Source organism: Ambystoma mexicanum, chromosome 1p (assembly GCF_040938575.1).
Source record: "Ambystoma mexicanum isolate Mex_15411 chromosome 1p, UKY_AmexF1_1, whole genome shotgun sequence".
NCBI lineage: Eukaryota > Metazoa > Chordata > Amphibia > Caudata > Ambystomatidae > Ambystoma > Ambystoma mexicanum.
The window spans coordinates 1,115,951,596-1,115,965,899 of NC_090921.1; the positions used below are offsets into that span (position 1 = coordinate 1,115,951,596).

General features: G+C 48.2%; 1 protein-coding gene across 1 annotated transcript in view; it reads left to right on the top strand.

The window, feature by feature from the left end:
- Nucleotides 1-3,287: 3,287 nt before the first annotated feature.
- The window catches only part of LOC138449245 (zinc finger protein ZFP2-like), a 381,275-nt gene continuing 370,258 nt past the window's right edge, over nucleotides 3,288-14,304 (top strand). The window contains exon 1 of the mRNA XM_069604754.1: nucleotides 3,288-3,438. Coding sequence (XP_069460855.1) covers nucleotides 3,343-3,438 — 96 coding nt within the window. The 5' untranslated portion in view covers nucleotides 3,288-3,342. The remainder of the gene's footprint in view (nucleotides 3,439-14,304) is intronic.

Consider the following 14,304-nt stretch of genomic DNA (forward strand, 5'->3'; position numbering starts at 1 on the left):
CCAACGAAGACCCACATATATTTCTTTCTAACCATAACCCTTGTCTATTCGTACCATGAGGCAGTAAGTACATCAAATCCTCCAAGGTGGGCACCTGGGACAGGGATTCTAGGTTTATGGGTACCAAGGTGCAGAGGGTACAAGGCCTGCCTATAACTTGCGTATGAACTCTGAAAGACACCCACATTCCTACCTGACTTTACAAGTGTCATTTGTCTCATGCTCTCAAATGCTGTTTTTGCAAGATCAGTTAGTCAGGGAAAGTGTCATTTTGCTGATATGACCGTCACCTCGCAAAGATGAGCCCAGCTGACCCACGTACTGCAGGAGTGACGACTAAGCACCCACCAATCCCATGAGGTCAACCCATATGGATCCATAGTGCACCGATGAGCTGACCCAATCAAGCTGTGGGATTGTATATTGTAATATGATGTCACTTATGACGCTGAATGCCTTTTTAATGTGCTGCTCGTGTATCTGTTGGCAGAGCGCTCTCCGGGCAGCAGAGTTCTCTGCGTGCACAATTTTCTTTATATAAACTTTGTTCAACTTGCATTCTCTCTCCTGGTCTCATTCCGTACTGGGGTGTGTACATTATTCTGATTTTGGGATGTGTGTCGGGGAGTGGGCACCTTCTTCCGCCTTGTAAACAGTTGACTCACCCGCCAAGCCTCTTGCACGCCCTTTCACTTCAATGAGCTCTCACCCGCCAAAAACAAAATCAGATGTTTTCACCCGCCTTTGTGACACAAAAGGTTGAGAGCTCATTGAGAGCCTAGGGACCTTTTCTCTACATACCACACTGCCGACCTCGTAGTGAGGCCCAATGATTTAATAACGTTGGTGAGGTAGTTCAGTGGGTGTAGCAGAGGAGGAGCAACTTGAGGGGGACGTATTGTGATGTTTCTCTGTGGCACAATATTTCCTAGAAACTGCCCAGCCTATAATCAGTGCTTTAAATGGAAATACAGAAGTGCAAAAGTGCAGGCACTCACTATCACAGAGCACTTCCTTACTGTTGAGAAATGCTAGTGCTCTCCAGTGCTGGTCATTGGGCAGATCCGAGATCCCGAGATCCGGCACCAAATGTTTAGCCGGATCTCGGGATCCGGCCAGAGTCAGCCACCAGAAACCCCAACTCATGCTCTGCGCTGGATTAGAAGGAAAAACAAATTTGAAAAAAAGAGAAAGAAAAAAAAGAAAAAGAAAACGCCCGCGACGGCAGAGCGTTCACGGGCAATGAGCTGCTGAGCTGCTCCGCCCCCCCACCAGGACTTTGATTGAGGTCACAGCTACAGGAGTGGACAAGCAAACTATAACTTCCTCTGATGACCCTGTGCAAGGGGTTACCAGTGGAAGTTATAGTCCTCGGCAACCACCCGATTTATTTATATATGTAATGTTTGCCGGATCCATGGACCCAGAATATTTATTTCTGCAAGGTTTTTCAGATACTTGTATCCGACAAACCTTGCAGAAATAAATAAATATACAGGTATCCACAAACATTGCATGAATAAATAAATAGCCCTATTAACATTGAAACAATTACACACCATGAAGCCACCCAACTGCTTTCAGAGGGGAGCTGCAGGAGCTGTGGATGCAGTTCTAGTCAAATAAAACGTTGCTTCTGGCGAACAGATCACCCTGTTTGAATAGTACCCAAATGGGAGTTTTTTTTAATTACAAAATGGGATGCAAATTGTGCATTTTAAATCATATTTACTGAGCAACACTGGTCAAAACTATTACCCGCACAGTGAAGTAACTCATCACCAGTACCATGGGAGTGCTTTAAAGTGGAATTGATATATATATATATATATATATATAAAGAAATTGCGCTGTTTTAAACTATTATTTTGGAAATTTCCTTTGATCGGAGGTCAACTGCCAGCTCCGCCCCCAACCCCGCCTCCTCAGGCACCGACCCCCCGTCCCCTAAACTCCGCCCGCACCCGGACCTTGAGGGATCACCCACCACATTTTTTCTATTTCAACCACTGGTGCTCTCCGATAAAAGTATTGTCTTCTGATGAGAATGGGATCAGCAAGTACCCGCCCATTTAAAGCACTGCCTATCAGGCGTCCCTAACAGAGAGAGCAATCTGAATGCAGCTGAGATTCAAGACAACATCGCCTGCAGGCGTTTGGACACCTGGCTCAGTCCTCTTGGTCGCAGAGAAGAGTCGAACGTGCGCGGGAGAAGGGGTGGGTGGAAGTTGGCGGCATGGCGCGGATGGCGGTTGCGTTTGGAAGTGGCGGGTAGTTGGCGGAGCTGGGGACGGGGTGTGAGTTGGTGGGGGGCGTTTGTTTGTGGTAAGGTAGCTGTTGGTGTGGATTGGTGGGGTGTGGTTGTTTGCGGTTGGGTGGCTGGTGGTGTGGAATTGGGGGTGGTGGTTGTTTGTGGTTAGGTGGCTGGAGGTGTTGAGTTGGGGGTAGTGGTTGTTTGTGGTTTGGTGGCTGGTGGTTTGTGCGGAAGTGTGGGTGTCGCTTGGGTTGGTCTTGGTGGGTGGGCGGCAGCGCGCGGTGCCTCGCCTGAAGCGCATGTGTAGGCATACGGGCTGGGGTCTCGCGGGTCTGCGCGCCGGTCTCTGGGCTCGCTGGGTTGTGTGAGTTTGGGGTGTTGTGACTGTTGGTGTGGATTGGTGGGGTGTGGTTGTTTGCGGTAGGGTGGCTGGTGGTGTTGAATTGGGGTTAGTGGTTGTTTGTGGTTTGGTGGCTGGTGGTTTGTGTGGAAGTGTGAGTGTCGCTTGGGTTGGTCGCGGTGGGTGGTCGGTGGTGCGCGGTGCCTCGTCTGAAGCGCATGTGTAGGCGTACGGGCCGGGGTCTCGCGTGTCTGCGCGCCGGTCTCCGGGGCTCGCTGGGTGGTGTTTTGAGTGGTGGGGGGTGTGTGTTTGCGGTGGGTTGGCTGGTGGTGTTGGATTGGGCGGTGGTTGTTTGTGGTTGGGTAACTGGTGGTTTGTGTGGAAGTGTGGCCTGTGTGTTGATTGGTGGGGTTGGTGCACATCATCCTTTAGGATGGGGAAGCGCCTGCGTGGGTCCGCCCACGCATTCGATAATTAAGAAGAAGAAGAAGAAGAAGAAGAAGAAGAAGAAGATCGCCTGCACTGAACCGTACGAGCTCGGTTGAATGAAAGGAGACTTTTCCTTCGCAGTTCTAAGCTTTTTATTTCTTCCGGTCCACTACGCATGTCTTGGCAGCTGACTACTTGTGCGCATGTATTTTTGATTAGTGTTCAATATTCCGAGCATGTGCGGTAACCTATAATATAGCACACTGGTGAAATACCTATTGTTTTGTGCTTCCGGGAGATCAGCTGGGTGTCTGCGTTCATGCATAATAGAGACCCAGTGCTCTGCGGCAGCCCACCTTCACCTGGAAAGTACCGTCATACCCGGAGAGAAATGTCTCAGCAGAGTTCAGATAAGGTAGGTGTTGAGATCACGGTCCAGTTTAGGCGAATGGTGACTTGAACAGATCCCCGGATAATAATAATAATAATGTGAGCGAGATCTTAAGCAATATTCTGATAAACTTTTAGTTATGGCCTTGCAGGCTCAGAACAGCTGCTATTCAGATAGGAAATCCCAAACAATCATGCAAAAACACATTCCTCTAATCCACAAACGGCCGAGAACATTTTACGATCATTAAGATGTGTTGTTCAATTACCCTGTAGATTGCGATTTCCAGTGCCCAAAACTTTAACAGGCCATTTAATTAGTTACATGTGTGACCAGCAGTTAAATGGAAAGAAATAAGTCTGGCAACGCAGCATAATAATGGGATGTCGGGTGACGCTGGTAGGTTGCTTTCGGAATATGCACTTCAGGAATCCTCGTGTCAGCACTTCGTCAGAAGTACTGGAACTTGTCAGCAGAGATTTTATACTTCAGAAAGGGATATATATACATGGTCATTTCGCAGAAGCTCTGCTTTCATTTTTATTGGATACCTCCGAATGAACACTGTAATTTTAATGAACAAAAATAGTACTTAAGATCAGGGCTCCTGAATTGTTGTTACAGGTGCTTGTGTGGTACGCATCTGGGGCCAGATTTCAGAAACTTTGCACCGCTGCAAGTGCAAAGTTTGCACGGTATTAGCACTAGGGCCCTATTTTTAAAAACACTGGGACATATTAAAATACCCTTGCACCTCGACAAGTGCAGTTTGGCATATTAAAAGCACCAGGGCTAAAAATTGTCTACTGCTAAAAAGATACATTGTTCATGCATTTTTGCATCAGGGCAAAGTTTGCCCTAGTGCTAATACCATTCCGTATTAGAACTGGGGCAAACTTTGTCCTGGTGCACAAATCTAGTGAAAATGCATCTTTTTTGCACCAGGGCAATTTTTGCCCTGATGCTTTTAATATGTCAAACTGCACTTGTCAAGGTGCAATGGTTTTTTAATATGCTCCAGTCTTTTTAAAAATAGGGCAAACTTTGCCCTAGTGCTAATACCGGGCAAACTTTGCACTTGCACCAGTGCAACATTTCTGTAATCTGGTCCCTGAAATTGTTAGGGCCTTGTAGTACTTTGTTAGGACTTGTGCGGGGTCACCCCTAAAATGATGATGTTGGGGATCATCCTGGAGCCATCCGACGATCATCGAACTACAATAGAGGTCATTCTATGACAAGACGGAGGCAAGCATTATGCATTATGCTTATCTCTTTAATTTGCCACCAACATAGCAATTCAACTTTTAATAAACTTTTACAAAATAAATGTTTCTTTGCTTCCATGAAAAAAAGAAATCTTTAGTATTAAAGTTTAGAGTCTTTGTAGAGGCTCTTCCCTGGTCTCCTACAAGTCCCATGAGCCTCCTGGTGCTCAGTAGTCCTTCCTCCACCAATCCAGAGTCTGCCACCCCTATAAGGACTCCCCACACTAGGTCCTTTCCTCTTTCTTTTTGCTGCCAGCATTCGGAGATAAGTGATTTATTTTCTCTCAGTATGAACATATTCTTAGTGTAATTTCCTTTCATGAATAAGAAGGTTATCTATACATAGCATGAGCGCAGCGCATATTTATTTAAAAAAAAAAAATGTAGATATTTATACTTAAGTAAACTTCAGCATTATCGCTTCGTAAGCGTTCTCGTCAGGCGGCGCACCGCTTCAATTCATTCTTAAGCGGTTCAGCTGACCCGCGTTTGTCATCCGCTTTCCCGCTAGTTCGAGAGCTGAGGAGGCGGAGCCGGAGCCGCAGGCGCTCTCGCCCGCGTTAGGCATCCGGCCCGCTCCTCTAGTTATCGCACGGTAGGCGTGCGTTGGGACCCTGAAGGAGCGAGAAGTTGTGAGCCTTCCCGTCGCTCCCCAAGCCCTTCCGGCATTCTCCTTTCATCGCGTACGCAAAGGGAGTGCTGCGTGTTATCGGTGCCCTATCTGCTTTTCTACTATAAAAAAAAATAGAAAAAAGGGGGGAATTAGGCTGGATTCCTGATACAGAGTGCGTCTGCATTGAGAGGCAAAAAAAAATAAAAAGAAAATAAAAAACATTATTCGTTCTTTACAGCAGCACACATGTCTCCAGAAGGCCTTCACATTAAATTGCCTCATTTAGTGGGCCTCATTCAGTCGACTATAAGGCACGTTAGCTTTGCTAACTCAAAGAAGTTATGGCCCATTATGAAGAAGGAGAGCGCTCCACATCTCCTGATTATTCTGAGGAAGAGTGGGAGGAAGAACCCTCTCATCAGGATACAGAACTGTCACTCAGTTTTAAAAAAGTACTAGGGGAATCCCTATCTATGGCAGTTTCGGAGGGGGTACAACCGATTGCCCAGAGATTAGACATGCTGGAGGCATGGATTTTACAAAAAGGCCAGAAATCTCCTAATAAAAAGAGGGCGCTTAGCCCTGGAGAAGGCACGTCGACTGGAAACCCCCATAGAGGGGTTGAACAGGGGTATAAGGCTCGGAAGAGCTCTGACTCTTTGACCCCCCCCGAGCAAGGAAAGGAGGGTAGACCAAGACCCCCACAAGGCAGACGATCCCGTCGCAAGATTGAAGAAGGCTTTCCTGGCAAAATCAACAGATTGCCAACCCAGACCCCCTACCCCACGGGTAAATATTCTCTGGGACAGAGACCAGGGCTACTCGCCCGATGAAGAAGCAGAAGAGGATGATGAACCCTCGGGGCACACAGCAGCAGAGGAAGTGATCCTTTATCAAGAGGAAGACACAAACGATATGTTCGACCCGGATACTATTAGGCATCCGAAATCTAAGGAGTGGGTTCCTTCCCCAAAGGTAGCGCTTTACATGGCGCAGCATATACGCAAACCACTCGACAGAGAAGTAAGGTCTCGCATGAGATCAGAATGTCCCCGCCCAGATCTCCCAGACAAGTTATCGGAAACCCCAGATTTAGACCCAAAGATGGTTACTTTTGTGACAAAGTCTGCCAAAGATATCAGGAAAGGCGTAGACAGAGCCTGGCGGGGGTGCCAGGATAAATTCCTTGATTTGGCAGGCCCATTGGCAAAAATTATGGACCTGGCAGAGCAAGCCAAAGACACAGGATCCCCCATTGATCCTCTTGTCCTAGTGAATTGGGCACAGAGAGCAATGTGTTTCCTGGGGAATGCCAACTGCGCCCTCTCGTCAGAGAGGAGAAGAGGGGTGCTCCTGAAAATCGACTCAAAGCTAAGCGACTTATCGTCTTATGAAGCGGGCCAAGGAGCGAAAGGCCTCCTTTTTGGCGAGGCATTCGCGAAAGAAATGTCCCAATTTGTGGGAACATATTCAGCCCTCGAAAAGGCCCAGAACTCCATCAAAAGAATCTTTCCCGGGCAAGTTTTTGCTGGGACCGGACGCCAGAGGGGTCGGGCGTCCGGTCGATATTCCTATCATCGCAGACCCCAAGGAAACAGAGCACAATATTGGGAGGGAAGACAGCAAGATTCCTTCTTCCCCTCCCGGCCGAGGTTCCCAAGAGGTTGCAGACAAAGAGGAGCCTTCAGGCAGGCAGGCGCCACTGGCGGTGAGTACACCAAATGTGCAAGTTGGGTGCAGGACCCTAATATTTCTGAACGCTTGGCGCGCATTGTCCAGCGATGCTTGGGTTTTACAGGTAGCAGGTTTTACAGGTAGCAGGTTTGCGCATAGAGTTTCTAGGCGACCCCTTTCAAGCCCAAGAGCTGCAAGCTATTCACCTAGCAGCGCAGGAAGCAGCGCTTCTTCAGAACGAGCTAGTAAAGCTTCGCCAGAAAAATGTGATAGAGCGCGAGTCGCAGTCCTCCCCGGGGTTTATAAGCAACATGTTCCTCGTGCACAGAAAAGAAAAAGTGCGCCCAGTTATCAATCTAAAGAGCCTAAACGAGTGGTTAAAATACAATCACTTCAAAATGGAGGGAATCCATCTTCTCAGAGACCTTCTGCGCGGGAGAGATTGGCTAGCACGTCTGGATCTGAAAGACGCATACCTCACAGTGCCCATTGCAGAAGACCACTGCCGATACCTTTGTTTCCGCTGGAACGGAGAGGTGTGGCGTTTCAAATGCCTTCCCTTCGGCCTCGCTTCAGCCCCATGAGCCTTCACCAAACTGATGAAGCCGGTGGCAGCGGCCATAAGAGAAAGAGGTATTCGGATCATAATTTATCTAGACGATATCCTGATCCTGAACCAGAGCAAGGACGCCCTGATCACCGATATTCGTTGGGTTTGCACCTTACTATCTTCCCTGGGGTTTCTAGTGAACTGTAACGCTCACCTGATTCCCGCAGAGGCGCCGGTCTTGACTGGGTGAATGCCGTATCTTCAAAGGTGATGTGTAACACACGGTTGGCTCTTTGGGCTGGACCTCTATGCACTGTATGTCTGACTCGAAGAGTAAGATGTCTTAGGTAAGTGAACGCCGAGCTCTCCATCTGCTTTGGGGCAGGGTGCCGTAACCAGTTCCTTCACTGGATAAGGGTGCAGGGCTCTTGACCTCAGAGGACTGCTGTCCGTCGTTAACTGCACGAACGGTAAGTTCTGGGCGCTTCAAATGTCTTAAAAGTCTTTTGTAATGCTATCTCCTGTTTTGCAGAGTTCCGGCGATGGCGGATGGCGGGCTGATGAGAGTTGAGGATCGAACCCGCGTGAGGAATAGAAGCGCCTGGAAGCACGTAGGTAAGCGCTTGTAGCCTGCTTCACGATGCGCACTAACTGTCCCTTTTATCTTGCAGGTACAAGTTTGGAGCTTTAGAGAAGCTGAAGGGTGCTGGAATACCCACTGGATTCGGCGTGGGAAGGAGTAATGGCACGTGAGTAATAAAGTTGCCCAATGTCTTTAAACGCACCTTCTTTTGTCTTTCAGATGCGGGATGCAGCGCCGAAGGCCTCCGGAGCGTGCGAAGAGCTGGTAAGCTTTTGTCTTTCAGATGCCGGAATGCAGTGCGAAGACCTCCGGAACATGCGAAGAGTAGGTAAGCCTTTGTCTTTCAGATGCCGGAATGCAGCGCGAGGCGTTGGTGACAGCCGATGGACCAGGTAAGAGATGCGCTGCCACTGAAGACCGTAGTGCTAACCTGTTCTTTCTTTGTCTTTACAGGTGCTGCGAAGACTGGATTCCAGGATGGTAAGCCTTTGTTTCCTTAGGCCCAGGATCAGAAGCAGAAGACACGATGAGCGTTCTGCTGCAGAGAATGCAGAATAACACAAAGCAAGATTCATCCATCGGGTGTGGTTTAAATAGCCTCCTGTAGTGCTTAGGTGTCTCCTTCCACAGCCACGCCTAGGTAAGAAAAGAGTTCCTGCTTTCCAGAAGAGTTCCAGTGTTCTGAACCAAGGGAGTGGCTCCTGCCCCACCCAACAGGAAAAGTAGTCCCAAACAGAAGAGGATCCGGGGTTCAACTAGCAGGTAAGTAAGCAGCATGGTCTGCTGCAGGTAAGTCCACCCAAGCATTATGAGCCCGGCGCTTCCAGCACTGGGACTGGGCATCTTTATGAGCCTGGTGCCACTGGCGCCAGGACAGGGTCCAAAAGGTCCCAATTGGGACTGGCTGGCACTCGGAACCGGGGTTATGGGTCTGCTTCCAAGGGAGTCGGGCAAGTCCTGATCTTTTGGAAGCAGAGATCATGACAGCACCCCCCCTCAAGGCCCCTCCCAAACCGGGCTTCTCCGGGGGTTTGGGCTTGTTAGGAAATGTTCGATGAAATCTTTTGATTAGACGAGGCGCGTGGACATATTCTGCAGGTTCCCAGGATCTTTCTTGGGGACCGTAGCCTTTCCAGTCAATCAGGTAAAATAGTTTAGATTTGGAGATCTTGGAATCCAGGATGCTTTTGACTTCAAACTCGAGTTCTCCATCAACTAGAATAGGTTTTGGAGATGTATTTGTAGCACGGGTTTTAATAGAGAGACGTGGAAGACCGGATGTATCTTCATGTTAGGGGGCAAGTCCAACTTGACCGCTACTGGATTTACTATGGTAGTGATGGAATAGGGACCAAGGTATCTTGGGTTGAATGTGCGTGGTCCTTTTAGAGGTAGATATTTGGTGGATAACCAGACTTGATCTCCTACTTGATATTGGGGGGCTTCCTTCCGATGTTGGTCTGCTCCTTTCTTGTATTGTTCTTTAGCCCTTTGAAGGTGAGAAACGGCTTCCTTAAAGGCTTGGGTGATTGTAGAATGCAGGTGGTCTACTGCTGGTGTTCCAAGATCTTGGAGTGGATCCAACTCCGAGGTTCGAGGGTGACTACCGTATAAAAGAAAAAACTGGGTCTTCCCAGTTCCCGAGTGGACAGAGTTATTGTAGGCATATTCGGCTATCCAAAGGATATCTTTCCAAGTTTTTTCAGTTTGTTGTAGCATGCAGCGCAAATACTGTTCCAGAGTTTGATTGGTCCTCTCGGTTTGTCCGTCGGTTTGAGGGTGGTGGCTGGTCGAAAGTCTCACATCAATTTGAGCCGACCGACAGCAACTTCGCCAAAAATGAGAAATAAATTGACTACCTCGATCCGAAATTAGAACTGAAGGAAAACCGTGCAGTCGGACGATGTTTTCGAGAAATGCTCGGGCCAGAGTTGCTGCTGTTGGTAAGCCTTTGAGTGGAATGAAATGCGCCATCTTGGAGAATAGGTCCACGATTACTAGGATCGTATTGTATCCGGAGCATGGAGGTAGATCGGTGATGAAGTCCATAGAAAGCGTATGCCAAGGGGGAGGCGGGATGTCAATAGGGCGTAAGAGGCCGGCTGGTTTTTCCTTTTGACTCTTGTTTTGGGCGCATACTCCACAGGACATTATAAAGTCTCTGATATCTTTTTTCCAAGACGGCCACCAGAAGTAGCGCTTGATCTTTTCCGAGGTCTTTGTCATACCGGGATGTCCTTCCATTAAAGAATCGTGATAACAAGAGATTACCTTTTTCTGTAAATCTGCGCTGGGCAGGTATAACCGTTCTTGGAAATATAATAGGTTGTCCTTCACCGTAAAGTCTTTTCCCTGCAGATGCCAATTCTGTATGTCTGCTGGAGTTACCAGTAGCCTGGCTTTATCCTTAACTTCCTCTATGGATTGTGTGGCGATTACACCTAGAATTCTTTGTTCGGGAATGATAGGTACAGGTTTAGGATTGATCAAATGTTCTTCCACTCCCATCCGAGAAAGGGCATCAGCTTTACCGTTTTTTGTACCAGGTCGATAGGTAATTATGAAGTCAAACTCGGCAAAGAATAGTGCCCAACGGAGTTGCCTAGAGGATTGAGCTTTTGCGGTTTTCAAATATTGCAGGTTTCGGTGATCTGTAATCACAGTAACGGTGTGTCAGGCCCCCAGAAGATAATGCCGCCAAGCCTTAAAGGCGGACTTGATACCTAGAAGTTCCTTATCAGTAATAGTGTAATTGATTTCAGGAGGCGAGAATTTGCGGGACCAAAATGCCGCGGGATGCAACTGATTGGTTACTGGGTCCTTTTGTGATAGAACTGCCCCCATGGCAAGGCTCGAAGCATCAGTTTCAACAATGTAGGGGAGTTCTGGGCAAGGATGTTTTAAGATCGGTGCAGAGATAAATCTAGTCTTCAAATTCTGGAAAGCTTGTTCCGCCTCGGTAGACCATTCAAAACATTTGTTTTTCTTTAACAAGGCGGTGAAGGGCTGGACTATTCGAGAGAATTCGGGGATAAACCTGCGGTAAAAGTTAGCGAAGCCTAACATGCTTTGAACACCTTTTACGGAGGATGGCGATGGCCATTTGAGAATTGCATCGACCTTCTTTGAATCCATACGCACTCCGCTAGGTGATAATATGAATCCCAAGAATTCAACTTCAGTCACGTTGAAAACACATTTTTCCAACTTAGCGAAAAGCTTGTGTTGACGCAATCTCTCGAGGACCATTTTCACGTGTTTCCGATGTTCAGTTTCCGATGAAGAATAAACGAGGATGTTGTCAATGTAAACAACAACACACACATCTATGAGCTCTCTGAGGACATCGTTCATAAAATATTGAAAGGCGGCCGGGGCATTGCAAAGTCCGAAGGGCATGACCTGATATTCAAATAGCCCATACTTGGTGCGGAAGGCCGTCTTCCATTCATCGCCCTCTTTTACTCGTACCAAGTGGTAGGCTCCTCTAAGATCCAGCTTTGTATATATGCATGCTTTTCTGACTTGGTCCAGGAGTTCAGGGATCAAAGGTAACGGATATCTATTCTTAACGGTGATCTGGTTCAGGGCGCGATAATCTATACAAGTTCTAAGGTCCCCTTCTTTTTTTGGAACGAAGAACAAAGCTGAGGAAGCAGGGGACTTGGAAGGACGAATAAACCCATTCGCTAGGTATTGATCCAGGTATTGTCGGAGGTGAAGATTCTCAGGCTCGGTGAGGGCATAAATTCTACTACATGGAGGAGTAGATCCAGGTATCAGGTCTATCTGGCAGTCATAAGACCTATGAGGAGGTAGAGAGTTAGCCTGATCCTTCCGGAAAACATCTTGGAATTCTAGGTATTCAGGAGGTAACTGGGGAGCCTCCGAGGAAATTGCTGCCAGTGCAACACCAGGTCGAGGGTGACAAGTAGAGACACATTCTGGAAACTGAACCGTTCTTGCTCGCCAATCGATCTGAGGATTGTGCTTCTCTAACCAAGGAATTCCTAGAATAATCTGGAACTGAGGGGCCTTGATCACATCGAACACGATCTTCTCATGGTGTCCATCTTGACTTACTAGCGTCACTTCTTGGGTGGTATGCGTTACTGGTCCGGAGGCTATCTCCGTACCATCCACCGTAGTAATGACGTCCTTTACAGCCTTTGGACAAAGAGTCAGATTCATCCTCAAAACCATTTCATGATCCACATAATTGCCAATGGCACCGCTGTCGACGTAAGCTTCAATCGCATGTAATCGATCCGGATGTTCAGGGCTAATGAGGACCATAGGTATCACGAAATGCGAGGTCACGGAACTGGTTTTAACGCTCGGCAAGAGGACCTCTATTCTTGTCGGGCGAGGTTGTTTCCCTGCTCAGAGTTTGTGACCCTGGTAACTGCAGCTCCTACTGCCTTCTTGGCTGGTTTCACCGGACAGTCTCGAAGAAAGTGCCCTGAGTTTCCGCAATACAGGCATAATTGCAGCTGTTTTCTCCTTTCCCGCTCCTTTTGTGTTAGTGGTCCTTTCAGGCCCCCTATTTGCATGGGTTCCCCGGAGTCTACTCCTTTGGTAGGAGTTGGTGGTTTGGAAAATACTCGAGCATCAAACTTGGAACGATCGGCCTTCCTGTTCTGCAGTCTGTGGTCAATTTGAACGACTAAGTCAATATAGTCCGAACAGTCTTGCGGGGGATTCACTACTTGGGCTAACACATCTTTGAGCTCTCCACGTAGACCTCTATAAAACAGCGTAATCCTTTTGTCCTCAGGCCATCGAGTTTCCACTATCAGTCTGTTGAAAGACGCAATATAAGCCAAAAGGTCTTGATTACCCTGTCGCAATGAAAGGAGCTCATTGTCCAAGGCCTGCCGCTGTGAATGTCTTGCAAACAGTTTTTCCATACTGAGCTGAAAAGCTTGAAAATCATGGAGAACCGGATCATCTTGATTAACTAGAGGGATCGACCAGTCTGCCGCATTGCCACTAAGGTACGAAAGCACGAAAGCTACCTTAGCTTGATCAGTTGGAAAGGCTGCTGGCCAGCATAAGAAGTGCAACCGACACTGATTAATGAATACTGCAAACCTCTTTGGGTCACCAGAAAATCGTTCGGGCGGAGCCAGAGGTACATTCCCAGGTAGGTTGATCTGCACTGGGTTCGTAGAGGATGTTGAAGGAAGATTTGCCCCTGATGCGGGTAACGGAGTTTGTCCGTCTTGTGACTGTAGCAATTGTCTAGCGAGATCGTCTGTTCGCTCCTTGGAAATAATCAGTTCCCTTCTTAGAGCATTCGTTTCCTGACGGGCTGCATGCACTTCTGCTCTTAGTTCCCCAAGTAACTGGGCTAGTTGGTCGGTATCCGAGGTTTCCATAGCGCCTGGGTGGGAGTTTTGCGGTAGGCTTTGTGTTCTGTAACGCTCACCTGATTCCCGCAGAGGCGCCGGTCTTGACTGGGTGAATGCCGTATCTTCAAAGGTGATGTGTAACACACGGTTGGCTCTTTGGGCTGGACCTCTGTGCACTGTATGTCTGACTCGAAGAGTAAGATGTCTTAGGTAAGTGAACGCCAAGCTCTCCATCTGCCTCGGGGCAGGGTGCCGTAACCAGTTCCTTCACTGGATAAGGGTGCAGGCCTCTTGACCTCAGAGGACTGCTGTCCGTCGTTAACTGCACGAACGGTAAGTTCTGGGCGCTTCAAATGTCTTGAAAGTCTTTTGTAATGATATCTCTTGTTTTGCAGAGTCCCGGCGATGGCGGATGGCGGGCTGATGAGAGTTGAGGATCGAACCCGCGTGAGGAATAGAAGCGCCTGGAAGCACGTAGGTAAGCGCTTGTAGCCTGCTTCACGATGCGCACTAACTGTCCCTTTTATCTTGCAGGTACAAGTTCGGAGCTTTAGAGAAGCTGAAGGGTGCTGGAATACCCACTGGATTCGGCGTGGGAAGGAGTAATGGCACGTGAGTAATAAAGTTGCCCAATGTCTTTAAACGCACCTTCTTTTGTCTTTCAGATGCGGGATGCAGCGCTGAAGGCCTCCGGAGCGTGCGAAGAGCTGGTAAGCTTTTGTCTTTCAGATGCCGGAATGCAGTGCGAAGACCTCCGGAACATGCGAAGAGTAGGTAAGCCTTTGTCTTTCAGATGCCGGAATGCAGCGCGAGGCGTTGGTGACAGCCTATGGACCAGGTAAGAGATG